Source organism: Tenrec ecaudatus, chromosome 12 (genome assembly GCF_050624435.1).
Source record: "Tenrec ecaudatus isolate mTenEca1 chromosome 12, mTenEca1.hap1, whole genome shotgun sequence".
In the NCBI taxonomy this organism is placed as follows: Eukaryota; Metazoa; Chordata; class Mammalia; order Afrosoricida; family Tenrecidae; genus Tenrec; species Tenrec ecaudatus.
This window is the reverse complement of record NC_134541.1, coordinates 135,084,231-135,107,539: the sequence shown is the minus strand read 5'-3', so window position 1 is coordinate 135,107,539 and position 23,309 is coordinate 135,084,231. Positions and strand designations below refer to the sequence as shown.

The window sequence follows — 23,309 nt, the reverse complement described above, 5'->3', positions numbered from 1 at the left end:
ACAAGGTCAGCAGTTTGAAACCACCCGCTGCTCCTCGGGAAAGCGTCGGGGTTTTCGATTCCCGTAAGGAGTGACAGTCTCAGAAACTCACAGGGGCGGTTCTACCCGCCACGGCAGGGTGGCTGTGAACATGGGTCAGCGTCGTGGGGGGTTTGGGTTGCAAACACAGGTCCAGATCTACAAAGGCCACAGCCTTTGGAGATAAATCCAAGGCTCATCATGGAACCTTCCATGGGCATGACCAGAGAAACCGGCATTTCCTTCTGTCGAGGTGTTGGCGCTAGATACCACCACACCCCCAGCCCCCATTCCCCACCCCTGCCACCAGGTATGGTTTTCCCCAAACTCTTCAGCCAAACCCATTGCCTGCCAGTCATCTTTGACTCACAGAGCCCCTCGTGGACAGTGGGTCTGCTGCACTGGTTTCCAGGGTTGTGCATCTTTCAGGAAGCAGACATCCACCAGCTTTCTCGCTAGGAGCAGCAGGTGGGGTGGAACCCTCCACCTTTGAGGTTATGAGCCCAAGACCTCACCCGCTGGCCGGTGGGGTTGGAAGCAGCCGGGCAGTGCCAGCTCAGTGTTCTGCTTTGTCTGGTGCCAGATGGAAGCTGTCGAGAGCCGTCAGAACACCTCCGCGGCGTCCTTAACAGAAATGCGGCGCTGCGTTGGCCAGGAGGATCTTCAGCCCCGCTGCTCTCAGGCAGAATGAAGCCTGACCAGCCTCAACCTCCTGTCCAGAGCAGGCTCGCTGTGAGATGGAATCGGGCATCGATCTCCTCATCAGCAGGCCTCTCCAGACTCTCTCTTCTATTTCCATTCCTTGGCATTTTTGTTTGTTTGTCTGTCGAGGCAATGTCTCAAAACCAACTTCTCTGCCATGGAGTCAATGCTGACTCTATAGCGACCCTATAGGGCAGGGCAGAACTTCCCCTGTGGGTTTCTGAGACTGCCACTCTTTACAGGAGTGGAAAGCCTCGTCATTCTCCCACACAGAGACTGGTGGTTTCAAACTTCTGTCCTACCAGTGAACAGCCCAATGTATAACCACGACACCACCGGGGCAACTTAGCTCTTCTCATTTCATCCGATCCTTACAAAGGCTCAGGCACACCTGTTTCTTATTCCTAATATTGTTAGTGATTGCCTCCTGGTTACTGTTGTGTTCCCTCTTATCATTGCTAGTATCCCTTCAATGGGTGGAGATGTAGGCTCAGAGGGCGAGTTACCTGCCTAAGGATGCCCAGCTAGATTGCAGCTGAGCCTATTATAGACCGCTTATAGGCATTTGGCTAGCCAAACAGGCTCCTCAGAAGAGAGGCCTGGAGATCTACTTCCCCAAAGTCGACACACTTCCACTCAGGCACACCCAAGGTCTCCAGGAGTGGGAATTGGCTGTAAGTCCCTATCATTGCTTCTACCAAATAAATCAGCACAGGCTCTGAGAAGGTGAAACAACACAGACACATCCTTATCCAGTCCTGGAAGATCAGAGATGTGCAATCCGTCTCCTGAGCTCCTAGCAAGATGTGGGCTGGACTTGTTCCTCCCACGGGCCCCAGGAAGAATGTCCCTCTCTGTCTTTCAGCAACTAGGGGCTGGCTGCCTCATGCCCTATGTGTGCCCCCCCCCCCCCAGTTTTCCAGCATTTTCCTCCCATCTCTGCTGTGGTCATCAGGCTGCTGTTTCTCTGTTATCTGATATGGGAGATGCATTTGTGGGTTTGGGGCCCTCCCAGATAGGCCAGGGCCTCTCCCTACCTCCACAGCCTGGACTTCAGCGCACCTGCATACCCCTTAGATGCTCTTCTTGCCATATATGGTCTTCTATAAAAGCTCCAGTCATGGGCTCTCAGGGCATCAGTTCTCAGAGCGTCGTTATCTTTAGAGATCATTCTTCATCTGACCACAAACATGAATGGATATATGGATAGACTGGCTGGCAGGATACATGGATGGATGATGGGTGGGTAAGTGGATAGATAGATGGAGATGGGTGGATGGATGGGTAGGTGGATGGATAGGTGGGTGGGTGGGTGGATGATAGGTGAGTCAGTGGATGGGTGGATGGATAGGTGGATAGATGGGTGGGTGGATTGATAGGTGGATGGGTAGATGAATGGGTAGGTGGATAGGTGGTGGATGGATAGGTGGATAGATGGATAGGACAATGGATAGGTGGATGGGCAGATGGATGGATAGGTGGATGGGAAGATGTATGGATGGGTGGATGGGCAGACAGATTGAAAAACAAAACACATCTCTTTGCCGTGGAGTCCCTTCCAACTTAAAGTAAGCCTGCAGGTCAGGGGTAAACTGCATCTGTGAGCTTCTGAGACTGCAACTCTTTATGGGAGTAGAAAGCCTAATCTTTCTCCCATGGAGCGGTGGCTGGTTTCAAACTGCTGACCCAACTCCTAACCAAGGCACTGTTAGTGGGAAATTCCCTCCAGGTTGGTGGCAGTGGCCAGGCGATCCCTTTCCATTCTGGTGTGGTTGTGGGTCGTCTTCCCTCCTCTCCAGAGGAGGCAAAAGAGGCTAAGCTGCGTACTAGAACCCAGGCACTCATCTATGCCCCCTGATTGACCCTTCTTCCTCTGTCCACACCTTCCCCTTATAAGTGGAGGTAAGACACATACACACACACACACACACACACACACACACACACCTGCCTCAGTGGGTCCAGCATTGCATTCTGGCATCCAGTTTATTGGTGCTGATCCTGTTGGTGCTAGTGGTGATGGAGATGATGGTGGTGGTGATGGAGATGATGGTGGTAAATCTGATTGTGGTGGTGATGGTGGTGGTAGTGAGGATAATGGTGGTGGTGGTGGGGCCGGTAGTGCTACTGGGGAGAGTGGTGGAAGACAGACCTCACTTAGCTCTGCCGTGTTGGTGGCAAGCACTCCCTCAGAGCACAGTGATTTTCATGCCACACTGACAGGCCAATAGGTAAGGCTGCTCAACTCCATGAGTCCTGCTCTGATGCCCAGGATCCCACCCAGATGCCCGCATAACACCCCACACCAGTGCCAGGATCCCCAGTTGAGCAGCCCCGAGTCTCCCTCAACCTCCCTTTTGGGGCTGACACCTGTAGAAAGTCAGAGAAAAGAAGGTGGGTGGTGGCCGCTGCCATTGAGTCACACGCTCATTCACGATGGCCCCATGCCCATCGGAACGAACCGGGTGTGATCTATAAGGTCATTCCTGGTTGTCTTCTTGAGGTGGGACACCAGGATGCTTTGTCTCACTGTCCAGAAGTGCCCCTGAAGAGAGTTCAGCATCTTCGCAACCCTCTAACTTCCATGGGGTAGGGTGGGCGGTGGGGGTCCTCGAGTGGGGTGGCCTGGCCTGGACTAGAACCCACGGCTCACACACAGAGGGCGGTACTTGCACCACTGACTCCCCTTACCCCAGAGCATCACTGTCATCTGCAGGCGTGGTGTCAGTCCCAGCACATAACCTGTGCACACAGAGAGGGACTGTTCATAGGGCTCCCGGGGGTGGAGTGGGGGGTGGTGAGGAACCACTGGTTCAGTTCTGACTCATAGCAACCCCATGCGCAACCAAACAAACCCCCCCCCCCCGTCACTTCGTGCTCCCCTGTGTTCTTACGCCAGAGCCCACGGCTGCAGCTCCTGTGTCGCTCGGCCCCATGGAGGGCCCCCCGGAGCACGCCCCTGGGCTGAAGGAGCCACAGGAGCTGATTGGTGGGTCTGAGAGACTGGTGGGGTCCAATTGCCACCTTTGGTTGGCAGGTGGGTTCTGGGACTCTCCATGGAATCTTCTGGAGCCTCTTCAGTTCCTGCTTCTCTGCAGAGGACAAAAGGACTGTGTCATCCAGCCCTTCTGGGAAAGTTCGGATGATGGTCTCCCTGGGAGCCAGGGATGGAGGTAGACACAGAGGCCTCGCAGGCAGCCAGCAGAGAGCTGCAGCGCTGCCCTCTGAGGACCCGGGCATTTCATCTTATCAAGAATTCCGGCCACATCTGGAGACTGGGGCACCCCTGGGGTTCCTCCCACAACAGGCCCGCCAGCGAGTTCAATTATTGCACTCTCCCAGCTGGGGCTGGCAGAGGCTGAGCCCAGGGGTCCTCGCTGCCCCCTGGGAACCCGCTCAGCCTTCTCACAGATTCGGGGGGGGGGGGGGCGGAGTTGGAGAGGTGAGAAGAAGCGGGTGATGTGGTGGGCTGGGCACCGGGCTGCTAACTGAATGGTCACCCATTGAGACCCACCAGCCATGCCAGGGAAGAAAGACAAGGCAGTCTGCATCCCTGAAGATTGACAACCTGAGGGGCAGTTCTGCCCTGTCCTGCAGGGTTCCTTGGGAGTTGGAACCTGCTGAGGGACAGTGGGTTGAGGGGTGGTGGGGGGGAGGCAGGGGCAGGTGGGAGAGATTATGTTTGGAATAGATGGGAAGTACTTTTATTTATTCCATCAGCAAACATCTTCCATAGGAGCTGTGCATTGTCTCACGCTCTGCAGGGGCGCTGGTGGGCAGCTCTGAGTAAGGTCACTGACTGCCATGGAGATTATTTATAGGAGCAGAAAGCCTCCTCTTTCTCCCACACAGTGGCTGGTGGTTTTCGAACTGGTAACCCTGCAGTTCGCAGCCCAACATATAAACACAACACCACCAGGGCTGCTGGCAAGAGCCAACACGAACAAAGCTAAAACTCTGCCATAGAGTTCCCATGGAGAGCATCCAAGCCCAAGGCTCTGCTTCTGTCTCCTCCCCCCTCCTCCCCTACACCCCCCTCCGCTGCAGTAGCTGCCTTGAGAGGGGAGGGAGGTGGACAGGCAGGTGCTAGCTTACAGTGGACACCACACCCTCCTCCCTTTGAGCTGTAGTAGGTCAACCTACTGCCATCGAGTCAATTCCATAGCAACTCAGAGGACAGGGTGGAACTGCCCCCTGTGAGTTTCCAAGACTGTAACTCTCTCCCCTGGGTCCAAACTGCTGAACTTGAGGTTAGCCACCCAACTCACAGCCCACTACACTGCCAGGAGCCAGAGGACCCCACAAAAGACAGACATCCTCTGTGTCCCCTCCAATGTACACCCAGTGCTCAGACTCAGTGGCTCCCCTGGAGAGAACGCCAGAAAATTGTGTGTTTGGCCCCATAACCATGTACATTCTGCCCTCTCTAGCCCACAGCATCCCTGCTAGGTGCCCTGAGTGAGGCAGATGGCTAAGTGCTGGGCAATTTGAATCCACTCCCACGGCACCTCAGAAGAAAGGTCTGGCTGTCTCTCTCCAAAAGGCCAGAGTCATTGAAAGTCTCCAAGGCACACTGCTGCTCAGACGCACACAAGGTCACCCACCATGAGCCAGAGTGGACTGGACAGTCACAGGTCAACTGTCACTGAATTATGTTGAGAGGTGACTGGGAGCCCATCTCCCCCACTAAACCCAAATTCACTAACCCTGGTGGTGAAGAGGGTTACGTGATGGACAAGTTGGAGATTCACCTTCTCCAGGGTGTACCAGTCTGATTCCTTAAAGAGGCCCAACCTCAGAAACCCTGCAGCCAGTTCTCCTTGGTCCTACAGGATCCCAGTGAGAAGAAATAAACTCTAAGGCAGTGGGTGTTTTGTTTTGTTGGCACAAGGGATAAGCATATGGCTGCTAACCCAAAGGTTAGCAGTTCAAACCCACAAGCAGCTTGTGTTCGTCTGAGTAAACTAGAGAAACAAATCCAGAGAGACTCACATATGTATAAGAAATAATTTATATCAAAGAGTAATTATATATTAAGAGAACATCTCAGCCCAGTCCTGATCAAGTCCATAAGTTCGATATTAGCCCATATGTCCAATACAAGTTTGTAAATTCCTCTTCAGACTCACACAACCCATGCAATGATGCCAAATGCAGGAAGGTCACAGGGCCGTGGGTAGAAAGTCTTGTGGATCCAGTGGAAGCATCTCTCTGCTGGTGTGGGTCTCCACATGGCTCCTCCATCCAGCCCCAGGGCTCTGGCTGCCATCAGTGTAGCACATCTGGCTTGTCAGCAGGGAGACAAGCAGAGAGGGTCTATGTGTATCTGGCCTCCAGTGAGCTACTTATCTCCGCGGCACCTCCAAATGAGGTCATCAAGCTGCAACCTGATTAACAGGCTAGACTCCACCCCTTCGCAAGTTGACATCAGTTTATGTAACTACCACACAGCTCCTTAGAAGAATGGCCCTGTCGGGAAACCCCATCGGGCAGTTCTACTCCATCCTCCAGGGTTGCTATGAGTCCCAATGACACACAACAACACACCCAGATTAAATGTCTTTCCCATGAAACCTCCCTTCCTAAGTCCCCATGCACTGGAGAGAGAGTCAGATGAAAAGAACTCAGAAGGCTCCCTGTTCATAAATGCTTTGTTGTTGAACTACAAATTCTCCAGAAGACGCTAGAATGAAAATCATACACTCACAAGAAGACAGAGCAAACATGGAAATCCACGAAACAGAATGGGAAGTACCTGCCACGGGTAGAACTTCCCTCACAAAATTGAAGGCAGCCTCCAAAACTGTGCTTGAAAAGGCCACAGAAGAGGAGAAAACATGACGTAATCAATCTCTCTCATTAAATCTACAAAGACTGGCCAAGTGTGGGGGGCAGGGCAGATGAGAGAAGATGTGATTTCAGTTTGTCTGTTTGCATTTGGTAATAACAAGTGGTACACGTGTGATAGATTAGGAGCTAGCCACTAGTAGGCTCCAGACTGTGGCAGCAGTGGCTCAGTGGTAGAAATCTCCCGTTCCATGCGGGAGACCCGAGTTCAATTCCCAGCCTACAACCCTCATGCATTACCCCCCCCCCCCCATTCCATCTGTCCCTAGAGGCCCACAGGTCAATTTGAGCCGGAACGGTTTCAGTGGACCTTCCAGACCAAGTGAGACTAGGAAGAAAGGTGGGGCAAACTACTTCACTGCTTCTAAAACCTCAGCCCTTTAAAAAAATAAATAAATAAAAATAAAAACTCAGCCCATGGATCACAAGGCTCCTGTCCACAGCTGATCACGGCACCATGAAGGACCAGGCAGCAATCCCTTCCAGGTCATTGTGGTGACTGTGAGTCAGAGGCCAACTCAGTGGCCGTGACCAACGGCAACTAGGCTTCGTATGGCATCCCCTGGGATCTCCAAACCCTAGTCCCCTCACTTCTACTCCCCTAGACTCTGGCCTCTGGTTCCTTTAAGTTCTCACTGTACGCATGCCCACTGGAAGGTATCTGTGATCTGAGCCTCCCACCTAAGGGTTGACCACCCTCCCCCATCCCACCACCCTGCAGCTTCATTGACCCAGTATGCATCATGCTGAATTGTAGGTGCCCCATTCTTTGACTTCGAGAGCAGAGTCTGGGTGTAGTTCTCCTTTGCTTCTCCGTCAGCTTGTTCAGCTCAGAGTCATCCTCAATCACCAAAGACTGTCAGTCTTTCTGAACCAAGAGTGGCCTCGTTAAGAAAAGACTGACCCTGAAGACTCATTCCTTGAGACGCAATTCTCTTCAGATACTACCCTTCCTTCCTGTCTGACCAGTCCAGTGGTTCAGACAGTAGAAAGTGATGGGAAATACAGAGAAATCCACCTGAGCTTCTGTAGTTGCACGGTGAATGGCCTTTACAGAGAAGACTCCCCACGTCCCTAAACATCGCAGATGTACAAGATGCGTTCCCCCACCCTGACCGACTAAGTACAAGGGCGGCCTTCCTCCTAGGAAATAGGAATGCAAATCCCACTGGAAGTGCGAAATGGGACTTAACAAATACGGAGAATGCATTCGAGCGTCAGGACCGTGATGCGTCGTTGCGTGTGCATGAAGGTGAAACTCGTGTGAGTAGTTTTGTGGAACATAAAGAAATCCCAAAGCTGTCCCAAGAGAAAGAAGCAGACGCTATGCAGGCTGACGAGGGATGAGGAAATAGTCACGGAACATTTTCTCTGAGTCACTTTACAGTCATTTCTTTCACTCGAGAAATAGGGCTTTTCTGATAATACAGGAAACAGAGGAGCCCTGGTGGCCTTGTGGCTTACCCATGGAGCTGCTGGCTGCAAGGTCAGAGGTTCAAACCCATCAGCCACCCTTCATGTGAAAGATGAGGCTGTCTGCCCCTGTGACGATTTAGTCTCAGGACCGTACAGGGCAGTTCTCCTCTGCCTGATGGGATCATTGGGAGTCAGAATTGACAGGATGAGTGAGTTTGGTTTTGCTTTTATTTTTCTTTGTTCCTTTGGTAATGTTAAAATAGGGCGTCCCTGGGTGACCCAAACAGCTAAGCCTTCCTCTGCTAACAGAAAGGTGGGGACCCAGGAAAGGCCTGATGGCTTACTGTCAGCAAGTAAACCACTGAAAACCCTATGGCGTTCAGTTCTCTCCCCTGACTCATGGGGTCACCATGGGTCAGGGTCACCCTGACAGGCTCTGAAGCACAGACCAGCTGGCAAATGACAAAGGGAGCTCCAGCTTTCAGAGTCTTCATCCCTCTCCCCTCCCCTCCCCTCCCCTCCCTTCCCCTCCTCTCCTCTTCTCTCCTCTCCCCTCCCCTCCCCTCCCCTCTCCTCCTCTCCTCTTCCCTCCCCTCCCCTCTCCTCCTCTCCTCTCCTCTCCTCTCCCCACAGCCCCTGGCCAATGCTGGGGCCTTCACATCTAGACAGCCTGGATTTCTATTGGTCTACTTGATGAGAACCCAAATCTCATTTTCCCAGAATCTCTTTAAGCTCGCCCCTGATCATCTCTGATCACAGCAAAACTCAACCAAACTCAACTCTGTCACATAGCGAACCTACAGGGCAGGGCAGGGCAGGGCAGAGCTGCCACTGTGTAGGTCAATCTCTGTGGGAGGAGAAAGCTTCATGTTGCCCGTGAGGAGTGGCTGATGACTTCGAGCTGCTTTCTGGCTGATGACTTCGAGCTGCTTTCTGGCTGATGACTTCGAGCTGCTTTCTGTGCTTGTGGACACTGACCTGGGAATGAAACCTCTGGATCGCATGACTCTGGAATCAAAAGATGAGGAGCCGGCCAGCTGCTCTCGACAGTGCCCTCTCCTGCTTCTGCTGGCAGCATGTGAGGGTTCCAGTCGCTCAGGTCCTCGTCAACATGTGATGGTGTCCACTTTTTAGTCGTGGCTACCCGCGGCTATCTCACTGTGGCTTTGGAAGAACATTTCTTATTAGACCCGGCTCTGCCATAACAACCCATTCCTTGTTATTTTTCGTGATTCTCAGTCTCACCACTTGGGGCGCCCTCTCCCCCATTACTCCAGGGATTCTTCAACGAGGTATCCGAAAGCGGTCCTCCCTGGCATCTCGCATGTAAGGCTTGTGTCTGCTCACAGAAAACCTCAGTACTAGCTGTTGGCTCTCTCAGAAGCATAGATATTGGGGGTTTTTTTTGTTTTGTTTTCTTCAATGATTGGATTTTCCAAACTGTTCCAGCTGAGAGCCAGTCACAGTGGTTTCTGAGACGTGCCTCCCTTGAAATTCAGTAAGGAGGTCCTTGGGAGTTTCTAAGGAAGGATGCTCTGATTGAACGGGCTGGTGTTGTCATTTCAACATTCCTCCATCGGACCGTTTACTTTGGTGATAAGAAGCGATTGCATCTTTCAACCCTGAGAGATACGGGATTGCCTCTAGTAGATCCTTCCAGAGCTCAGTTTCTTCCTGTCAGATAGAGCCATTTGCAGATCTACCATGCTGTTTCCCCGACTCTTTCATCTAAAGCCACCAGCTCATCATATCACATCTGTCCTTCAAGTTATCCGAGGAGCCCTGGTGGTGAAGTGGTTATGCCTTGGGCTGTGATCCACAAGGCCAGCAGTTCCTCCATGAAGACTTGCAGCCTGAGAAACCCACAGAGACATTTCTATCCTGTCCTATAGGGTCACTGGGAGTCAGCATCAACTCGATGGCACTGAGTTTGGTTTGGCTTGGGTTCGAATCATCACAGGCAAGGGTTTCAGCAAACATTTTACTGCTGTGTAACAGAGGCCACGCTCCTTCCATTTCGGCCCTCTCTGTGCTCCCTGCCTGACCTTGGAACAAGCCACAGCATCATTGGGAATGTTCTGTAATGACCTTCCTTTCTGGCTTGTTGGCTTTTAGGCCAAGTCCTCCTGGGTTGGCAAAAGGTCCACAAGCTCTCTGGCTACTGACGGCGAGATTTCTGCCCTGCTCAGAGGCTTGTCCTTTAGGTGGTGGTACCACCCCCCCACCCCCTTCACCCTCAGCCCCTTTCTCGGGGAAGGAGCAGCCCCTGCCTGGGGGAACTCCTCTCCTGGCCAGGAAAAAGAACAAAGGATAGACCACCCCATGACTTTCCGCACTCTGTATGGTGTGTGGTAGTGGGCCTTCCGGAGCCCTCGGGGTAGGGGGTGCAGTGAAGTACTCTCCTGCCCCCCTACTTTACCAAGCAAGATGTCCTTCCCCAGGGACTGGTCTCTCCTGACAACATGTTCGACGTGTGTGAGACGCAGTCACACCATCTTTGCCTCTAAGGAGCACTCTGGCTGGAGCAGTGGGCTGTGGATGGGGTGCTAAGGATCACCCCTCGGTAGAAAGTAGAGGCTGTCCCCTTGTAAAGATGTACAGCTTCAGAAGCCCAAAGCAGCCGTTCTCCTGCATCCTATAAAGTTGCTGAGAGTCTGAATCAACTCGGTGGAGTGGGTTTGGGGTCAGTTACCAGAGGGAATTTATTGGAGGGTGTTTTATAGATCTTTTGCCAGATGGTCATTTCTGGAAATGTAGAGGTTATATAAAGGATCTTTGCAGAAAAAAGAAAAACCAAAAGTCTTCATCTCATTCTTGGTTACAAGGAAAACATCCCGTTGGCTGTCAGATACCAGGCAAAGCTGTCCTCTCCCTGTCTTGTCACTAACCAGCTCTGTTTTCTGGTTTGACAGGCTTCCCACACAAAATACACGGTCAGGCCAGATTGCATCTCAGAGTGTTGACTTTGGTGGAGCACCTCATATAGTCTTAGCCCTGGTAGAGCAGGGCAGTAAGCATTGGCTCACTAGGAGCCCCAGTGGCGTAGTGGTTAAGCATTGGGCTGCAAACCTCCAGCCACTCAGAGTGAGAAAGATGGGGCTTTCTTCTCCCCACAAGAGTCACCCTCTTGGAAAGGCCACAGGGGCTGTTCTCTCCTGTCCTATTAGGGGTCACTGTGAGCCTGGATTGACTCAATGGCAATGAGTTATTTTGAGTTAACCACATGGTCACCAGTTTAAACCCACTGGCCACTCAGCAGGAGACAGAGGAAGCTTCCTGCCCTGGTAACGAGTTACAAGCATGGGGACCACAAGGAGCAGTTCTGCTCTTTCCATGGGCCACCACAAGTAAGGATCCACTCCTGGGAGGTGGGGAAAGCCGTGTCCTTAACCTCTCCAAACTCACTGCCTTTGCGTGGCTTCTGACTTTTAGTGACCCTGCAGGACAGAATAGAACTGCCCCTGTGGGTTCCTGAGAGTGCCATTCTTTATGGGAGCAGACACCCTTGTCTTTTTCCCACAGGGTGGCTGATGGCTTGCAGTTAGTGGCCCAATTTGGAACCACTGCCACCAGGGCTTCCTGAGTATACAGTGGCAAAGGTTACAGTTGCAGACAGTTGAGGGAATGATACAATGTTGCAGCAGGGTGTGCCAGTTGAGGGAACAATACAATGTTGCAGCAGGGTGTGCCAGTTGGAATGATACACTGTTGCAGTTATGTAATGGAATCATGACAGTCATCCTGCATGTTCACATAGCGATGGTTTTCTCAGAAGGACAGGTCACAGCTCACTTTACCCTAAGTACAGTCCTTTTCTTTGAGGCTGAAAACCCAACTCTCCTCCAGCCCAAACCATTCCAGGCGGTATGCCACCATGGCAGCCACCTTCCTCTGTTCACCTCAGAATGGCAATCTGGCCCTCACCCTACCCCCACCTGGCCTCCCCCAGGAAAGGAGTTGAAATGGCCAGCACCTGCCCCAGGCCCCTTTAACCGCAACTCGATACTTGCTGGCCCGGGTTTCAACTCCCCAAGGGTATAGTATAACCCTTTGTAGAATAGCATTGGGGGACAGAGTGGGTTAGGAAATAACTGATAGATGTCCCCTCTTGGGCAAGCATTGCTGAAGTCTGTCCTTCTCGCGTGGTCACAGGCCTGGGTGTTGGAATGTAGCCAAATCCATACGTGAGGAGTGGGTAGACATAAACCAAGCTGAGGGCTGCTGGCTCCCTGGTAACTTTCGAAAGCCTTCCCGGGTGGCACGAGGGGGGGTAGGAGCTCTCATGCCAACGCAAAGGTTGGGGGTTCGAGCCCATCAAGAGGAGCCCTGTCAGAAAGGCCTGGTGATCTGCTGCTGAAGCCAACAAGGCAACATGGAAAGCCCACCGGAGCACAGTGGGAAGCAGGCGGGGCCACGGAAGTCAGTCAGCTCCATGTTGTTTGGTGGGTTTGAGGGATTGGTTGGGTTTGGGGAGGTAGACTTGTCCTTATAGGACGTGTGACACAGCCCTGAGGTTCGTGAGTGTGGACAGGCAGATGGTTATTGGAGTCAGAAGCCAAGTCAGCAGGGGTCCTCTTTCTCCCAGAGTCCCACTGGGAGAAAGGAGGGGATTTGCTCTCAATGTACCTCCTGGGACGGTTTTCCCTAAGAAGTCCCCTCCCAGCCCTCCCACCCCTGGCCCAGGGTCCTGGAGCCGCCTTCCCATCACCCTCTGGCCCCTCCCTCTGCCCACAGTTCGACATGCAGAGGGTCACGCTGGAGGAGCTGAAGCACATCCTGTACCACGCCTTCCGGGACCACCTCACGATGAAGGACATCGAAAACATCATCATCAACGAGGAGGAGAGCCTGAATGAGACCTCGGGGAACTGCCAGACGGAGTTCGAAGGAGGTAGGAGACCGCCGAGGCCACCCACCCCGCTCACACCCCCAGTCTCGCCCCACTGCCCATGCTGACTCCCAGGCTCCCTGGGTCAAAGACTTGTCTGCAGACACCTGACCTGAGGTGGAAAGCGAGAGATGTAGGCCCGGAAGTGTAAGACACAGTATTTCAGGGTTTGGTTTTTCCTGGATTATTTGCTCCCCCAAACTCTGTGAGACCTCTGGCTGAGCTCCCCTTGTCTTCCCTGGGATTGGGAGTGCACCTTTATGATATAAGCCTTCACTTAGCGTGAGGGCCAGGCTGGCTTATCTGCAAGGAGCCCTGTGGTAGAGTGCTGTTGATAAGAAGTTCGGCAGTTCAAAGCCAGCACCTGCTCTGCAGGAGAAAGATGTAGCTTTCTACTCTTGTAAGGAGTTGACAGTCTAGGAAACCCACTGGGGTGGTTGTCCCCTGTCCTACAAGGAGGGTCACTGTGAGCCGGCATGGACTCGGTGACAGGGAGATCTGAAAGCTGGTCCACAAGCTTGGGTCAAATCCATTGGCTAGTGGATGACCTTGAGGCCGGAGCAGCCCTGCTCTGAGCCTGTTTCCCCATCATCAACCTCGGGACGCCTACATTGCAGAGCACTCTCAGGGATAGATTACATCTGTGCCCTCAGAGTTTTCCTGAACTCAAGCAAGGAGTCAGAGAAGAAAGATGGGTAGTTGGGGGTAGAGGCCCTGCCAGCCAGACCCTGCTTCTCAGGCTCATGAAATAAACCAACAAGGGGGTGGTGGGAGGAGTGGAGCCTGCCTTGTCCCTGTGGAAGCTAAATAACTCAGCCCCTCCCTCCACCTTAGAGATTCAGAGTTGCTTTCATCATCCCAACCTGCAGAAAACAATAACACTAATAAATTACAGTCAGACCACAGCCCAGCCTACTGGCCATTTTTAACCTGTTCATTGCAGTGGTGCCTTAAAGGGGCTGGATGAGGGTTCCTTCATTCATTTGCTTCTGAACCTGTCCGCAGGTGTACAGCCACAGGGCAACTTTCTGTGGACGGCGGGAAGGCCTGGTCCTGGAGCTATCGTAGCAGAGCTGGCCAAGTGACGAGGCAGTGAGGCTCCTGGGGGATGGAGGGATCCCCATGGCCACAAAGAGAATTCAGACCTGGCTCCCCATGGCCTGCCCTTTGGCACCCGCCAAAGTAGAGTGGGTTGAGTAAATGTCATGGCCCCAGGAAACAGGATGTGCCTTCTCCTTCCAGGCTACAAGCTAAATGCATTCAAATGGGGCAATAGAGAGTAGTGGGGCCTGGGGAAAAGCAGAGGCCAGTGCCCCTGGTACAGGCATCCAAACATGATGATGCAGTCCTGGTCCCTGTGTGTGTGACACCTGGGTCTTGACATCAGTGACTTCATTTAGAATGGGGGTTGCACAGGTCTCAGAGGACAGGTGTGTCCAAGTCAAGGGCATTTCCAGTAGGGCAGGCTGGGGGAGGGGTGTGAACAGAGGTACAGGAGACAGGGATCAGGCCAGACCAAAGAAGCATCTCCTTCTTAGACAACTGAATCTGCCCTCCAACAATGCAGGCACGGGGCACCTCTGAAGCCTACCACCCAGAAGGCCCCTGAGGCGAGGGTAGGGGGTGGGGGAACAGCGGTAGTGCCAGGCACCTGCCTTAGCACAAGATCCTGTATCGGTGGGTCCCTGTGTGGCTCAGGGGAAATGTCACCCTTGATAGTCATTTGGGAGAAAGGTCGGTTGGACTCAGTTCTAATCTGAGCTCTAACAAAGGCCCTTTCGTACCTCAAAGTCTGAGGTGGTAAGACAAAGGAATTACTTCTGGACCAAATGCCTCCATGGCTGATGGAGTCTTGACTCAGCGTCGGAGCAGATCCAGCTCCCGAGGTTGAGTTCTCAGATGCCGGTTGCCAGACCTTACTTCCTAAGTATGTGGCACAGATGCAAACTCCTGCTGAGAGCATGGCTGTGTACATCGCCCAGGAAAGCCTACAGAGGGCGTGCTGGTCCCGGTGAGACACTCCTGTGTGTAAGAGAGAACTTTGTATCAAAGAGTAACTGTATATTAAGATAACATCCCAGCCCAGAACAGATCAAGTCCCTAAGTCCTGTATTACCCATATGTCCGATACCAGTCTATACATTACTCTTCAGACCCATGCAGCACATGCAATGACGCCAAATACAGGAAGATCACAGGCCAGTGGGTGGAAAGTCCTGTGGATCCAGTGGTGGTGCAAACATATCAGTGATGGTGTGGGTCTCCACGTGGCTCCTCCAGCTCCATCAGCATAGCTCCATGTGGCTTGTCAACAGGAAGACAAAGCAGAGAGTGTGTCTGGTCTCCAGTGAGCTACTTATCTCCATTGGACCTCCACATGAGGTCATCGACTCGACCCCTTTGTCAAATTGACAGTAGATTATGTAACTGCCACCGATGGTCCCCTTGATCCAGTAGGATAACATTAGCAGGGGTCTTGGTGGTCCAGTAGCTATGAATTGGGCTAGGAACCCCAAGATCAGCAGTTGAAACCGCCAGCCGCTCCACTGGGGGAAGATGGGGCTTTCTACTCCTGTCAAGATTTAACATCTTGGAAACCCATAGAGGCTCCTCTCCTCAGCCCTCGAGGTTCCCTGAGTTTGTTTTGATTTTGTCTGATATTGGTGCACTGGCAACAAACGACCAAGAAAACCTCACCACCACTGAAGCAATCCCAACCCCTAGCAACTCCATAGGACAGAGTAAAACTGCCCTCATGGGTTCCGAAGCTGTAAGCATTGTGGGGCCAGAAAGTCTCATCTTCATCCTGACTAGCAGCTGGTGGGTTCAAACTGCTGATTTTGTGGTTAACAGCCCACTTTATAGCTACTGGACCACCAAGACCCCTGCTAATGCAGCCTCACATGCACCCACTAAACCTCTAAGGAGGGGTGGGGGGTGTTGTAATCAGTTGAGTACTATGTAATTAGCAAGGGCCATGTAATTAAAAAGCAGCAAATGCTCACATCAGAGCCCTGTTGGTGCACTGGCTTAAGCACTCCACTGCTAAGGACCATGGCTCAAATCCACTAGCCACTTTGTAGTAGGAAGCTGGGGCATCAGCCCCTGACACTGTGGGCCAGCTTCACTCTGTAGACCCTGAGCAGTGGGTTTAAATTCCTTAAGGAGCCCTGGTGCCCCAGAGGGAGTGTGGGGCTGCTGACTGAGAGGCTGCAGGTTTGAATCCACCCGTAGCTCCTCGGGAGAAATATGGGACCGTCTACTTCGATAAAGAGTCACAGGCTTGCGAGCTCTGTGCGGCGGCTCTCTTCTGTCCTGGAGTGTCGCCGTGAGTGGGTTTGGTTCGGGTTCAAGACTTTCAGCTTCCGGATCTCAGTGAACACAAGCAGCATGTTTTCTCAAGAGGTCTTGCTTGCTGGACCTCCGTGGCCCTGGTTGCAGAATCCATTTGACAGTCTTTCACGTCAGAGAAGAAGTGTTCATATTGGGCCAGGCTCTGTTTGACCCCGGGCCCAAGCTCACTCCTTGGTATTTTGGCCTCTGGCTTTTCTCAGGCTGGGAAGGGTTTGGAGTCGCTGTGCATGGCGCTCAGCCTGGCCACGGGCCCCTGAGCACTCAAGAGCAAGCCAGAACACACACCAGAGCGGGCCAGCTGAGGAAGGGGGCCTAGATTGCCGGGGACAGAGTGGAGGGGAAATCCTTAGAATGCTAACCTGGGAGTAAAAACAATATGACCAAAGGCCGTGGAACCCTGTGTGTGTGGAAATCACTGGAGACAACCTAACAAGTGTGTGAACTTTCACCTGAAACACAGCGGCATAGGATTCTTACTCTTTTCAAAGTAGGACCTCCAGGTCCTCCCAGCCCCTTCTTGAGAGTTCTGATGCATGGTGTGCATAGGTCGTTGTGGTCCACATCTGTGCTTCGATGATTGGGGGCCGGGGGGGTGGGATAAGGGGGCCACATCCTTCCCAACTGATGCACTTGCCAGGAATGAGCCTATCATCAGTCAGGTCCCACCCGTGCTAAACAGCGGTGTTTCAGGAGGATCTGCTTGCTTCAGGTCATCCTCTTATGATCACAGGACATCTTACTTGGTGATAAGTGACACTCACAGACATGTCCTTTGGTTATTTGGCCCCAGCTGCTGACATAAAAGGAATTTAATCGTCCTGTGGTGGCAGCAGCTGCCAGCCTGCCCCCTGGCCTGTATTCATTATTCTGGTGACAAATGAGTGCTGTTGCCTTTGACCTCATAGACCTCTCTGTTGTGGAGCTGCAAGCTGAGCCCCAGGATGGCTTTAAAGGGTTACAGGTGACAACAGACTGTTTTCTCAGGCTCCACCAGCCTCCGTCCAACCAATGAGCCTGGTGTTCTTTTGAGTTTGAGTCCACATTTTCTCCCACTCCACACGGGACCCTCTGTGTGGAGGCTCAGCAGCAGTAAGGTAGCCAGGCACCATCTAGTTCTCCTGATCTTAGCCAGGCCCACTGGGTGGGTCCCTCTGGTCCCTCAGTCCTCTGCACTACTGGCTTCCATTGGATTCCCCCCCCCCTTCTTGGCTCAGGACAAGAAGAGACCTGTGGTCCCACAGTCACTCTCAGTGTCACTGGGTCAGTTCCAACCCTATAGGACAGGTTAGAACTGCCCCCATGGGTTTCTGAGATGGTGACTCTTTGTAAGAGTAGAAGTAGTCCTCTTGCTCCTGTGAATAAGTGGGTAGTTTAGAACTGTTAACCTTGTGGCTATCAGCCCAAAGAGGAACTATTTCAATACCAGGGTGTTTTGGTCCCCCACACTCACAAACTTTGATGTCATTAGGCCACCGTCCTGAGCCCTCAAGCCCAGCAAGTATTCCCTCCTGCTGTTCTGTTTCACCTGAGAAGTTTTCATAGCCCATCCTCTGGGTCTGTTGATGGCCAATTGTACTACTGGATCCATCGGTCACAGCATGTGCTTATAATACTGTCATAGCTTCATCCCTATTGGTCCAGCCTAGGATGATGGGCACATAGGGGAACTTTCTGGAAGGCTCGCCCTGTGCAAAATGGTTTTTACACTTGCTCACATGTTGGGTTGAATCCTTGGCACAGCCTGGAGAGGGTAAATTCTGTGGTACCCAAGTCACAGATGCGTGAACTGAGGCTCGGTAAAGGGACGTCGGAAGTGAGTCAAAGAGAAGGTGCTAGATCAGTGCGTGCACGCACACACACAGCTGCCCGGCCTACCTTTGTGGTAGGTGGGCATCGCAGTCACATGCAGGCAGCGAGGGGGGTGTCTGGGTTTGATCCCCGGGCTCTTCATGGGCCCCATCCTGCTACCCCGCATCAGTCATGCACCCATCCACCTGGGCGTAGGTGTTTCCGAGCCCCGTGTACAGTGGCGGCCATCACCCTCACTCATTTTCCGTTTCATCGCCAATGAGACCATCTTGTATTTGGACGTGGGAAGGCGTGCAGCACATCTGTGTGTGAGCCCTTTTTACGACACATCCCGCGATGTTGTCCCAAATGAAATAGCAGCTGTCAGCTGTTTCCACACATCCTGACAACATGCACAGAGAGGGGAGGAGCGCCGAGTCCCAGCTGAGCGAGAGAAAGCTGGCTGCTGGGCACACCACTCAGACCTCCGCAGGATGGATGAGAGTCCCGGTGTCCCTGGAGAAGGACATCCTGCTTGGTGAAGCAGAAGGGCAGTGAGAAAGAGGAAGACCCTTGACGAGATGGGTTGGCATAGTGGTGGCACCCATTGGCTCCGGTGTGGCAATGATTGAGAGAATGGTGTGGGTGGTAGTTATATAATTTCATGTCAACTTGATACATAAGTGTAGGGGTGGAGCCTGGCCTGTCAATCAGGTCACAGCCCAATGATGCTTCCTTGTGGGTGTGGCCTTCTCATGAGGATTCTGGGAACTTCCTCTCTGTCTTTTTCTTCCTGTTGACAAGCAACACGGAGACTTGAGGAAACCTGCAAGCGCTCTCTCTGTGGAGCCACGTGGAGACCCACAGTGCTGAGATGCTTCCACTGCCCCTGGATCCACAAGACTTTGCACCCACCAGCCTGTGACCTTCCTGCATTCTGCATCACTACATGTGGCTGCATGAGTCTCAAGGAGGATTCTTGGACGAGTATTGGACTTATGGGCTAGTATCAGACTTATGGACTTGATCTGGACTGGGCTAGAAGGTTTTCTTAATATACCATTACTCCTTGATATGAAACTTTCTTATGCATCATGAGTGTCACCAGATTTGTTTCTCTGGTCAGCACAAGGCAGGCCGGGCAGGGTTTGGATCTGTTGCCCACAGGGTCGCTGTGAGCTGGGCCCCACTCAATGGGCAGCCAACAACAGCAGTCATGCAAAGAAGACACAGAGAAGCCCCCCTGACTCCTGGGAGCCTCACTGTCTTCATCTGTGGAGTGGGAACTTCCAATGAAGTCCGTTATGTGTTGCTCAGGACCGAATGGGGTGCATGAGGAATTACCCAGTACCATGCCGAACTCATTAGAGAGCAAAGGGAAACAAACCAGCAGGGAGCCCGGTCCAGTTATTTCCACCTTGTTGCTTATACATGGACACATTGCTCATGTGTGTCACTGGAATGCCACGTCTTGGAAGGACAAAGGAGCAGCCGGGTCCAAACTGGGCCTCTCTAATCTCAGGTGAACTCTTCAGGGGGCAAGAAGTGACCCAACTCACTCACGCCAAATCCGCTGCTGCCGGGTCGATTCTGACTCACAGCAACTGGGTCAGACAGAGTGGAAGTGCCCTGTCGGGTTTCAAGGCTGTCCTCCCGATGGAGTGAATTGCCACATCTCTGTCCCGTGGAGCGGCTGGGATGTCTGAACCATCCACCTTTAGGTCCACAGTTCATGTGCTGCAGAGGTGCCTTGCAACCCAGCCACCTGGAGCTACAGAGCACAGTCTTCAGTGACAGGACAGTCAGAGGGACAGACTTGGGGGACCTGGAACCAGACCCCTCAGAGCACATCATTTATCCGCCTCTCCCTCTTTTCCTCTTCCTCTCCCCAACAGCCCACCCCCACTCTATGGCTGGCCCACTCCCAGCCAGGCTTTCTCTCCACCGAGGGCAGGTGTGTGTGTGTGTGTGTGTGTGTGTGTGTGTGTGTGTGAGAGAGAGAGAGAGAGAGAGAGAGAGAGAGAGAGAGAGAGAGAGAGAGAGAGAGAGAGATCCAGATGCAGCTCCAGCATCGCAGGAGGAGAATGGTTCCCTCTCTCAAGACCCAGCTCCCTCCCCACAAGGGACTCTCCTTACACCCAGAGGACTCATGGGCTCTGACCAAGCCCAGAGGTTGGGGGATGGCCCGATTCCAGGGGGAAAAGGTGCAGAATCCAAAAGAGGACTTCCGTGGCTAGACTGGGAGGGGCTGCAGGACCAAGGACCCTCCAAGCAAGACATAGGAGTTGTCTGAGACCCAAGCCTTGCAGGCGAGGACCCCTCTGCAGGGCTTTCTTAAGGATCATCCTTACAGAGGCCACCAGCCCGGCTTTTCTTCCTCGGTATTGTCAGGTCAGTCCACAGGGCCAGCCTTTAGTTAGTAGCCGGTTTCAAACCTGCCCCCCGCTCCCTCCAGGGACCTGGACTCAGACTTGCGAGCCCTAGAGGACAAGCTGCTGGCTCTGTGGCAGTTCCAGTGGCTCCTTATCTCGGCCTCCAGGGCCTGGAGGATTTGAGATCAAAGTTGTGGCCACAATACTGGCAGGTCTAATCCCGTTACCTGGGACCTTGCTTCTCTGTGCCCTTCACAGAGCGGGGCTCCAGCTAAAAGGTTCCCCCTCAGGCCAATGACAGGATTGGTGCTTCCCATAAGCCCCTGCCAGCTCCGAGGGGAGGGGAGGAGGCAGACAGGTCCATGACTGCTCCCAGAAGCCTTTTCTGCATAGATTAGCTGGTCCTCAGAAAGCCCCGTCATGCGGCACGTGAGCCTCTGTCCTCCTTGTCCTTCCTGAGGGCTGGCATCCTTTCAAATGCCCTCACTCTCAGAAAACTCATCTCCATGCCAGGGGGCATTCTTCCTCCAGGTGAGCAGGTGTAATACCGGAGAGCCAAGCATAATCGCCAGGAAGGGCACCGAACCCTCAGATATGTTTGGTCACCCATGGGAAGCAGTAGTCCAGGATCCCCAAAGCAGTCAGAGGACAAGAATGAACAGGACAAGGGCATCAGGACCCGTAGTACTAGGGAGGGGACGAGCTCTTTGGGCCCTTTCTAGAAAGCCCTGGGAAAGCCTTTAGCCCCCACCACTTGGGAAGCTCTTATTCATCTCTAGGGATGCCGCCAGCTTCCTGCCCTTCCCAGGGTGTCTCCAGGCCCTTGGGGGACTCAGTGCACACCCAGGGGAAGAACTATCTGAGATGGTACTGGTTCTAGGATTTCCAAATGCAAGGCTCCTGCCGTGACCTCAAAAATGGCTAGCTGAAAGGTCAGTGGCTTGAGCACTCACCCAGAGGGGTCTCCACAAGCAGGCAGTGTGACCCAACGGAGTACACAGACATTTCACTCTCTCTCCTCCCTAGCTGTGGTCGGAGGAGCCTCGGTGACACAGAGGTTACACGGGGGGATGCTAACTGAAAAGTCAACAGTTCCAAGCCACCAGCCGATCCTGGGGAGAAAGACGGGCCTTTCTACTCCCATAAAGAGTTGCAGTTTCAGAAACCCACAGGGGCGGTTCCACTGGGTTGCTGTGAGTCAGAACCGACTCCTTGGCAGTGAGTCTGGTGTGGCTGCTGCTGGTTTGAGCTGCCAGGTGCATTTCAGCTCTGAGAGGCCCTGTGTGGCCAGAGGGGCTTTTGAGGCTGGCTGTCTCGGCTGAGCTGCTGGGCGTGCGTTCAAACAGCCAGTTTTACCGTGGAAGCCCAATGCTGAACTGACCTGGCTTCCCCGGGCTGATGGATAATTGAAAAAGTAGAACATGACGCCCAGGAAGGGGGGGACCCCTTTCCAAATGGGAAACTGACCACCATCGAGTTGATGGCGACTCTATAGGACAGGGTAGAACTGCTCCGATGGCTTTCTGAGACTCTCACGCTTTACAGACGTGGAGACCCCTGAAAGGATGCTTCTAACGTGTCCCTGAATTTCTTAGCACCTGACTCTTAAAGCATCAGCCAACACAGGCTAGTGTGTGGCTGAGATGCCAAAAAGGTTTCACTGGGCCCTCTAGGCTGAGAGAGGGACCATGGTGACCCAGTGGCTAGTCGCCAGGCTACTACCAACAATGCCAGCAATTCACAACCATCAGCCAGCTGTTCCCCTGGCGATAGGCCGGAGTTTCTACTTCCAAGGTCTTCGAAACCCACAAAGGGCAGTTCCACCTTATCCTATAGGGTGATGGCCTGACTTGTTGGCAGCGAGTTCTGCTTGTGTCTGTTTTCCAGGCTGACAAGGTTCAGGAAGAAAGGCCTGGTGGTCAGCTTTTGAAAAATCAGGCAATGCAAAACCCGCGGGTGCCCGCAGGGCAGGAGGGGGTGGCGCGAGGCACGACTGGGGCCACCACGCGGTCTCACGGCATCTTTGTCTCGTGCCCCTCCCTCCCAGTGCACTCGCAGAAGCAGAACCGGCAGACGTGCGTGCGGAAGAGCCTCATCTGCGCCTTCGCCATGGCCTTCATCATCAGTGTCATGTTGATCGCGGCCAACCAGATCCTGCGGAGCGGCATGGAGTAGTGGTCCCCGCCCCCCGACGCTGCGTCCCAGCTCACCGCGCATGCGCATGGCCTGACTGACCAGGGGCAGCTCCGGGACGGACCCCTGGGGGGGTGCTGCAGTGCGACTGGCCTTGCAAATCCGCGACAACTCCTTGGCAGGGACACCAAAGGGCTGTCTTCGAGCTTTAACGGTTTCCTCTCCTAACGCAATAAATTCCCAGGGGCCCCAACTCTTGCTTCCCACTCCGGCTAGCACCCCTGAGAAGGGACCCTGGCTGTCCTCGCGGCATTCCGGGGGCCACTGGCTCGCAGACACGTGTGGACACCCCTCAACCCATTAACACAGCGCTGGGCTGAGCAGGAGTGACCCTCCCCCTGCCCCCTTGGCATCAAGCGCCACCTACAGAGCCTGACTTCGGGGACCCCCTGGCTTCCCTCTCCCCCACCCTCCCACTCCCAGCACCAGGGGAAAGCCATGGCGTGGGGTGCAGCCCCCCTCCCCCAATTGCTTCCGTTCTTACTGCCTTTCTTTCGCCGGGAGCCCTGCGGCAGAGGTGGGGGCTCTTGGCCTCCGTTGGCCCCTGGCTTTGTGTTCCCAGAGCCCACCTCGCACCAGCATTTCGGAATCGGCCAAGCCTTCCTCTTAGCTTCGCCACCTGCGCTGCCATCAAGGGACAGGCCTCTTCCCTGTGACATTGTCCACGCCAACTCCCCCCACCCCCACTGCCTGCCCTGACTTAAGCTGGTCCCCCAACTCCCACCCCAGTG

At 53.6% G+C, this 23,309-nt stretch overlaps 1 protein-coding gene across 1 annotated transcript in view; it reads left to right on the top strand.

The window, feature by feature from the left end:
- The window catches only part of CALN1 (calneuron 1), a 390,899-nt gene extending 368,339 nt beyond the window's left edge, over window positions 1–22,560 (top strand). Inside the window, exons 5-6 of the mRNA XM_075528543.1 lie at window positions 12,718–12,874; window positions 22,433–22,560. Coding sequence (XP_075384658.1) covers window positions 12,718–12,874; window positions 22,433–22,560 — 285 coding nt within the window. The remainder of the gene's footprint in view (window positions 1–12,717; window positions 12,875–22,432) is intronic.
- Window positions 22,561–23,309: the final 749 nt, after the last annotated feature.